At 40.0% G+C, this 9,250-nt stretch overlaps 1 protein-coding gene across 1 annotated transcript in view; it reads right to left on the reverse strand.

Moving 5' to 3' along the window:
- Positions 1-4,668: 4,668 nt before the first annotated feature.
- LOC114633687 (lipase member N) overlaps positions 4,669-9,250 on the reverse strand; it is an 18,105-nt gene continuing 13,523 nt past the window's right edge. The window contains exons 8-10 of the mRNA XM_028782291.1: positions 8,915-8,986; positions 8,346-8,417; positions 4,669-4,902 (exon numbers count right to left, since the gene is read on the reverse strand). Of these exons, the coding sequence (XP_028638124.1) occupies positions 4,669-4,902; positions 8,346-8,417; positions 8,915-8,986 (378 nt within the window). The remainder of the gene's footprint in view (positions 4,903-8,345; positions 8,418-8,914; positions 8,987-9,250) is intronic.

A 9,250-nucleotide genomic window follows, 5' to 3' on the forward strand; every position in this document is an offset into this window, starting at 1 on the left:
GCCAGTCTTTACAAAATATCAAACATATATAAAATTCTATAAAAAGGGCATGCCATACTGAATCATAAAGTCTCCTTATGATTATATCATGATGTTGACCTATACATTCCACAGAGTCTTTGAACCAACATTTCTACACCATTATACTTACTTATACTATTGATATAAATAGTATTTGCACAGTTTATTTATATTGTAGATACAAATGACATTTCCATGGACACATACACAATAATCTTTAAAGTACTGGTTATAGCTATAAAAGATTCTAACCTGTTTAAATCTCTGTTAGTAATGAACTTGAGGAAGTCACAATGGTGCCTCTGATGATGAGCTAGTAGAGACAAATTCAGTGACCACAGTAAGATGAAGAGAAGCCTTTACAAAATGCTACAACCATGTGATAAAACTGAGTCACTTAATTTTTAAGGGTGTTTATAATATAATCATGAAAATGTATACAAAACACATTGCTAAAAGTGGCTGTCTTAGAAGGAAACTGTGTATCAACAGGAGACAGTGTAGTTCAATTTTGCAATTTTATCTTTTGTACCTGTGTGTGGTAAAAATTATTTTCCTTAATTGTACATTCCTGGCGTCTTATTTATTTTTGTGTCATGTGATCTGCAGCCACTAGTAATAGATGAATTCGACTCCCCACTCTATGGCATTAGGCTTGGTCATACGACCTGCATTAGCCAAAGGAATGTTAGTCCATGTGAAGGAGGCAGAGGTTTAAACACGCTGGTGCAGATTTTCTGGGATCTGTGACAACAAGAAGAATCCTAAGAGTTTTTCCTTCTAAGCCGCAGTGGGGGCTGGGGGTGGGAGGTGGGGTGGGGAAGACATGTGGAACAGGCTTGAACCTACCCTATGGCTTTGAACCAAAACCTAAGTGATTTCATCCAGAAGCAGAGAAGCTACAGACTGGGAAAAATGAAAAAGAACTCTGTTGCCACACACCAAAGAGTTACTATTCATGGTTGCCTGGTACACTGTACTGCTTTAATAGGAATTCAGCTAACTTACCTCTCTTTAATCAGATTTATGTCTTAACTTTGCCCCTCTGTATTCCTATAAAACGTGTTAACTGATGTTCAGTGCCTCTGTTAGTGTCAGCAGGTGGAAGGACCTCCTGGTCAAGAGAATAAAGTCTCTGGCCTGGTGAAGATCTAACATTCAGTAGTGCTGGGTCAGTCATGTGGCAAGGGATATGTGCTCACCTAATGCCATGATAAAGAGATGGGAAGAATAATTAGTCCTTCAGCAAGATGCTGGGCTTTTTCTTCCCCGAATCTCCAACCCTAGAGGAGACACTGAAGGGCCGAAGACATAGGCTCATATAGTTCTGGCTATTTGCTTATCTGAATAGTTCAGAAAATCATCACATTTTTCTTTCTTCATTGGGTGGAGGAAAAAGGACTGAAGTCCTGAGGGCCAGCAGAAAGAATGAAAACAGGCAATCTTAGGAGTTGGGAGGTGCTGGGAGGGGACCCTTTAGAATATACCAGAGACCTGAGAGGTGAGAGACTCTCAGGACTCAAAGCAAGAAACCTTAGATGAAATGCCCAACAATGGGGAGAGGAAACTTGTAGAGCCCTCCTGCAGTAGAAAGACAGGGCATCAAGTGATGGATGGAGTTGTTATCCCACAGTCAAAAACTCTGACCCATAATTGTTCCTGTCTGAAAGAACTGTAGGGACAAAAATAGAGAAGAGCCTGAGGAAAAGGAGGTCCAGTGACAGGCAGAAATTGGGATCCAGCTCAAGGGGAAACCCCAAGGCCTGATGTTATTACTGAGATTTTGGTGTGCTTACAAAGAGGGATCTATCATGACTGCCCTCTGAAAGACCCAACAAGCAGCTGAAAGAGTCAGATGCAGATATTTGCACTCAACCAGTGGACAGAAGCTGCTGACCCCTGTGGTTGAATTAGGGAAAAGCTGGAAGAAGCTGAGGAGGAGGGTGACCCTGTAGAAGGACCAGCAGTCTCAACTAACCTGAACCCACAAGATCTCTCAGACGCTGGGCCACCAACCAGGCAGCATACACCAGCTGATATGAGGCCCCCAACACATGTACAGCAGAGAACTGTGGGGTTGGGTTCGGTCAGAGAAGATGCACCTAACCCTCAAGAGACTGGAGGCCCTAGGGAGTGAGGAGGTCTGGTGGAGTTGGGGGTGGGAGGGTGGGGACATCCTCTTGGAGATGGGAGGAAGAGGTATGGGATGTGGAACAAGCAGAGGGTAGACCAGGAGGGGGATAAAATCTGGACTGTAAAAAAAAGATTTAATTAACAAAATAAAAACAAAAGCATGATTTCCTTAGCAATCTGGGTTCCCTCACCTCCATACATAACACTTTGATCTTCCTTACTCTTTCTCTGAAACCTCCCCTTTTGCCCAAATGGTTGCCTGTTGGCCATGTGTCTGACCTACATATTTTTCCCTTTCTTGTCCATTTTCCTCTGGAAGGAGCAGAGGTTTTATAGCTGGCCTGCAAACACAGCTTTTTTTTTTTCAAACTCTATAAAACTGTCCTAGTGCTTCCATCCGGGTCGACTCTTAAGCTTTTTTACTAACGAGACTAAGAATGCACAAAGAGGACCCTGGTCTTGCCTTATACAAGGTCATTACTGTCAATGGCTGTTAGCACACTCATTTATCACAGCCATACCCCGTTGCTCCTGCTGAGTAAGTCATATGGTTTCCATGCTTTCTCAAACACACTGTGTGCTGTTATACTTACCAGAGCAGTTGAATTGCTTCAGTTATTTTGGGGTAATTTAATGAATTGGGTACACATTCCATGTGAGAAAACTACATTGCATTCTTTGAAAAGCCCGGTAAAGTCCCCAAAATTGTCATCTAGTTAATTATTTTCAAAAATAAAAATTATAAAACTCTTGAAGGATATGTACTTAAGCTGAATTCTCAAATGATTTTAAATTGTCATCACATTTTATAAACACTACAATTAACAATAATGATACATTATGGATATTTACTGGAGTGGTTAGGTATAGCTAGGTATCCTCTGAGAGATGTGGTGTTACATGAAAATACTAATGGTCTGATTTACCAATTTTAGGTTAAAATAAATGGTGCATCATCTTTTTATAATCCCATGAAGACCACTAATGTTTTTTCTTTAATTACATCATCATAGAAGTTAAAGGACTCTTCCAAGTGCACACCATCCAGGGATAGAAGAGCTGATGACAGAACGTCATACTACTCTTTTACCTCCACTAATTATAGAATCAAGGTCCAGCGTCTTTTAAACATCGTGTTAGAGCTATGTTCTGTCTGTCTATCTTCTCTCCGACTATCCTTCCATCTGTCTGTCTGTCTGTCTGTCTGTCTGTCTGTCTACTTTCATTAATACATGAGTATGTGTGAGAGAATATGCAAGGTGTGTAGATATGCCCCACACTTGTATGTGCTTGAGTGTGTTTGTGTGTGCATTTTTGTGTGTGTTTGTAAATGGTGTGTATGCAGGTATAAAGGTCAAAGTATGACATTAGGTGTCCTATTCTAGCACTCTCTAACTTACTCCCTTGAAACAGGGTCCCTCATTGAACTAGGAGCTAGGTTGGAGGCCAGCAAGCCCAGTCACCCTCCTGTCTGTTTCCCACACAATTCTGGGCTTACAGATAGACACAGGCACACTCAGACTTTTATTTAAATTCAAGTCAACACGCTTGCACATCAAGTGCTCTTACCCATGGACCTGTCACTGTCTCAGCCCAAACAGCTAGATAGCTTCTTCTTTTCTTTCATCCCTTCCTTCCTTCCTTCCTTCCTTCCTTCCTTCCTTCCTTCCTTCCTTCCTTCCTTCCTTCCTCTTTCCTTTTTTTTCTCTACACTTCATTTTCTAGTTCTAAATCAGGCTTTCCAGAAGCAGTTTGGCTTTAAATATTTCATGTAGACACTTTCACCTGAGACTTGTTTTCTCACAGCTGGCTCTAATAATACATTGCAATCAGTTAGCCTTCTTAATTTATCTTTGTCCTATAGTAGACAATTTTAGTAATAGATAATTTATTTTTAGTTCATTTCCCAAATTTTTTCTATCCCCTTGCCAGTTTGTAGTAGTATAATAAGCTTTTGGAAAACTTAACTTTTTGATTGTATTCCGTACTAATACTTTCTTTTATGCTTGTCAATGGGAGCTAAGATTTCTTTTGTGTCTTATTTATAATGCCTTCTGGTCAAATTGTGATTTCAGGTAGTCACAGACTACCTCACATTTCCATGCTTACAGTCAGTTCTTTGAAAAAAACAAGAGAGTGTATATAAGAAGTTCAAATCCATAGCTTTGCTCATGCTACCTACCAGAGCTACATCATCAGCTTTTGAGAAAGTCATCTTTTAACAGTTTTCTCAATTATGCAGTTAGTAGAGAAATGTTCTCTAAATCATCTTGGGTTGGAAAGAAGACCAGCTTCTTCATCAGGAGGACAACAACCTGATCTTTCAGATTTAGACTTTCCTTTGAGAAAAGAGCAGTACAAGTCAAATCTCTCCTCGGTGGAGCGCTGAGTCCCAGTACCACTTTAGCAATAGCAAATGAATGCTGGAGGATGGCTCATCGTTCTCCAGGGGTTTTCCTAAAGCCTTTCATAGGCCTGGAAGCAAATTTTGACTGAAACATAGATGGACTATATTTAGAGATATTCTTTCATCAAACTTATGATTTTACTGTATAGTCTTTGAGGGGCATCAAGGCCCCAGACAAAATCAAAATGGTTCCAATCTGGAAATAGCTTGAAGTAGCGCAGGTTAGTAATTTGGGGAAGTATCCTGGCTACATCTTTAGGTGTTACGAGCACGTCATGTCCACCAGCCCAAATGGCAGTAGGCACCTTCATGGCAGTCAGGTCATACAAGGGAGGGCGACTCTGTAAGAGAGACAAAAGGTAATTATGAAAAGACAGCTTCATTGGCACCATGTGAATTCAAATAAATGGAAAGGCTGAAAATGAATATCTCCTGTGAGCATTTATCTGTCAGACAAAATGGAGGAGGGGTGGATTTCCCATGCAATGTATGATCTCTGCCTTCAGGGAGTTTGTAAAAGATACACAAAAGAAAAGATAGTTAACAAGACACTGAATCCAGACTTTTAAGGGTGGGATGGGTTTTGACAGGTGTGGTGGTTTGAATGAGAATGGTCCCCATAAGCTCATATATTTGAAAACATGGTTTCCTGTAGCAGGATATTTTTCTGCTACATTATATTTGCAGTGGAGCTCGATGACTGGGCAGTAGAAGAGGTAGGTGAAGTGAGGGGTTGGAAGAAAAAGGAAGAGGAGGAGGAAAAAGAGAGGAGAGAGGAAGCAACATGGAGGAAAAAACATGGATCTCTAGCAGTCCCGGGTAGCAATTTCTATCAAAAGGTTAGATATTGGGTAACAATTCTAATTGGTTGGGTATCTTGTGTATTGAGCATTTCCAAATGTATAAATCCATTGAATAATCTTCAGGCATTAAGAGTCTTCATTCTACCAGGAATCGCAAGTATGGCAGGTATTGTCTGGGGCTTAGCAGAGAACCATGAGGGTGATGGGGTTGACCCAAGATCCATGCTTTGGGGCATGGTCTCTATAGAGCTGATTGGCAGAACCAGCTGCCATTGTATAGTCTCGTGGGGTGCTCTTGGCCTCTGGCCGATTCTAGCTATGCAGAGCTTGGCCTCTGGCCACTTCTAGTGCAGGAATATGGTGGGCAGCCCAGATAGCTAGCTGGGACCACCAATGCTTTTTAAAATCCCTCCTGTTACAGTCTCCAGCTGATGGAGCTGTTTGGGAAGAATTGCAAGAGTGTGGCCTTATTGAAGGAGGTGTGTAACTGGGAGTGGGGTTTGAGGTTTCAAAACTCACACCATGCCCAGTGTTTCTTTCTGCTTCATGGCTTTTGTCTCAAGACGTGACCTCTCAGCTACTGCTCCAGTGCCATGCCTGCCTGTCTGATGCCATGCTCCCCACTCCAATGGTCAGAGACTCTAACCCCCTGAAACCATGAGCTCCAAATTAAACTCTTTCTCTTATACGTTACTGTGGTCCTGGTGTTATACCATACCAACAGAAAAGTAATGAAGAAAACAGGTAAATCTGTGTATTGGAGGGCCTTCCAGGGAAGGACTAGTGGACCATAACCAGGAGCAATAAACTTACCAATGTGCCAAGCTAAGGAATCCAGAATGTTTAGAAACTTTGAAACAAAGCAGAGCCATTTTTCTGAGCTCTGTAACCTATGAGCTGTGGGATGACTGGAGAGGAGTAAGTTGAAGATTGATTCTACCAAGCTCAGGACAAACAGTGTGGATTCTCTGAGTTAAAGCTCCAGCGATGACTAAATCTCTCCCAAGTAATAAGAAGAATCGGTAAAGAATCTTAGGGGAATGCCAATAGTATAAGAAGGTTGGGAAGATGAGCAGTTGATATCAGAGGTGTGAGAAACCCAGAGCACTAGATTATAGAAATTCAAGACAAGGGGAGTTGTTCCAAACTGATAGAAAGGACTTCAAAAGGTGAGGATAGAAAAGCAAGTTTTCTAATTAAAAGCCACGAGTAGCTTTAGGTAGAGTGCCACATAACACAAAAGACCCCAAATAGACTTTTCCAAAGGTTAGGAAAGAACAGAGTGGGAAATACGCCATTTCTACTTCTATCTTTAAAAGCATTGGAAGAAATAGGGGGAGAATGAGGATTTCAAAACATTGATGGATCTAAGGGTGGTTTGTTTGCTTATATTTTGTAAAAGATGGGGGCTCTTGTAAGGTCATAACAGTGGTTGGTACCAAAAACAGTTTACAGACTTAAAGCAATCCCATCAAAATTCTAATGATTGTCTTTATAGAGAGAAATGAAAATGTCATAAAATTTGTATGGAAATGAAAAAGGACACAAATAACCAAAGCAATTTTAAGCAGAAAAATAATGTTTGAGATATCACAATTTCTGATTTCAAATGTACTACAGGTATAGTGGGACCTTTTTCCTCCCACTGCGTTGCCTCATCCAGCCTTGATATGAAGGTATATGCCTAGTCTTACTGTATCTTGTCATGCTGAGTTCAGTTGATATCAGTGGGAGGCCTGGTCTTTTCTGAGAAGAAGTGGAGTAGCAGTGGATCTCGGGGAGAGGAAGGGGGAATGGGAAGAGGGAAGGGAGAGGAGGCTATGGTTGAAATGTATTGAATGAAAAAATATAATAAATTTTTTTAAAAAAAGTGTTTGCTACTCTTGCAAAGGACTTGAGTTCACAACAACAGACGGCAACTTCCAACTGTTTGTAATTCAGTTTCAAGGAATAAAATATCCTATTCTGACCTCCATTGTTAGAGATTACATACATGGTATACGTATCCTGCAGGCAAAATATTTTATATCTAAAACAAAATAAATAAAATTTTAAAACATCATGTAAGATAATAATTTTGTCAATATTGTCACATGTTTATCAAGTACTAAACATATGATTCTGTATGTATGTTTGACTGCATCTTCCTTGTTTGTCACAATAAAATATTTTAGAAAGTTAAAAAATGAAACACAGATATGTAGACCATCTGAATACAACAGAAGACCCAGAAATTATTGACACAGTTACAAAGGTGTAAAAACCAGGTACTGGAGAAAAGGCAAGTCTTGTAACAAATGGTGCTGGGAAAACTGGATATTCTTTATTTCGTTTAAAAATAAAAATCTCATTTAAAAATGAAATAAAAACTCAGTGGCTCTCACTGTAAAAAAAGACAATTCAAAATTTAGCTTCAATGGGATTATTTAACATTGAGAAGTCCAGTCCCAACCCGAAAAAGAAGAGAAAAGTGAGTAAGGGCAGAGTAAAAGCCACTGCTAAATGAGTCTGCAATTTTGTTTGTTCCCATCAGAACTATGTATTATTTAACCAGGATGTGAGTAAAGAGTTGTGAAACAATTTCCAGCATTATTCAACCTTTTAAAAAAACGTTTAAAAATTTTTTTTGTACCATTGGTTATTTCTTACTGTAATTTGAAATAAAGAAGCAAGAATAACAGATATGCGAAGCTAATATGCATGCTAAAAAACTGAGATAAAACATATATCTGATATCTAACACCTCTAGGTAGAATTAATGCAAAAGATTTACTCTCTCTTTTGTCTGCTCTTTCATTTCTAAAAAGTATGCAAATTACAAAGGTCCACAGATTAATAATAATAATAATAATAATAATAATAATAATTAATAAACTCTATCAGTACAAATGTCAGAAGTTATCAGATAAGAGTGTTCTCTTTCAATTTCTCCCCCAAATTTCTCAAAGTTCTATGCTGCAGTTGATCTCTGAATGGCTCACCTGGTTGTAGCGATTCATATTTTCAGCCTCACTTCCCCAGTCGTAAGCTCTGAATTCATCAGATCGGTAAAGCTGAAATCAATGTTTTAGAGAGCATATTCAGCATAGGAATCGTGAGACTTAGAGACATATCAGGTGTGGATGGAAAAGGGCACTGGGTGCCCAGAGGGGAATGAATGACACATCAATTAGGAGAATGCTGTCGACAGAGACTAAGATGGCTTTTCTTGGTTTGAAGGAAGAACCCCATGGGCAAGCGCCATTAGAAAGTCAAATCCCAAACACCTCTCCCTCGGAGGAAGCTTCAACTTGCCTCAGTGTACCCTTTATTTCAGTCGAGGGAATATTTTACCAGTTCTAGCTTAAAATGGGATTGATTCGTGTCACACATTTGCTATCTACCACAAAACTCTTTCTCTTGAAGTCCAGGAAAATCAAACCCTGAAGAAGCAGCAAGAACAAAGTGGAGATGTCATCTTCTAGAGACAAGATGGTTGAGAGGATGGGTTATGACCTTTTGCATTCATTGAAACGAGTACAGGGGTGACTTTCTGTCACAAAGATGATACCTGTTTTATATGCAGAATGTTCTGAATTGATGATCCAGTGGGAGCGTGTGACATGTACACATCCAGTCGACTCTACGAAGTTAAAAAAATAGTCAGCTAAAGAAACGAACAACATTTCTCAGAAGCAGAGGACAATTAAGAATTCATAACAAGGCCGGGTGGGGGTAGCGCACGCCTTTAATCCCAGCACTTGGGAGGCAGAGGCAGGCGGATTTCTGAGTTTGAGGCCAGCCTGGTCTACAGAGTGAGTTCCAGGACAGCCCGGGCTATACAGAGAAACCCTGTCTCAAAAAACCAAAAAAGAAGAAGAAGAAGAAGAAGAAGAAGAAGAAGAAG

This window comes from Grammomys surdaster, unplaced genomic scaffold, assembly GCF_004785775.1.
Source record: "Grammomys surdaster isolate TR1022 unplaced genomic scaffold, NIH_TR_1.0 725, whole genome shotgun sequence".
Classification (NCBI taxonomy): Eukaryota; Metazoa; Chordata; class Mammalia; order Rodentia; family Muridae; genus Grammomys; species Grammomys surdaster.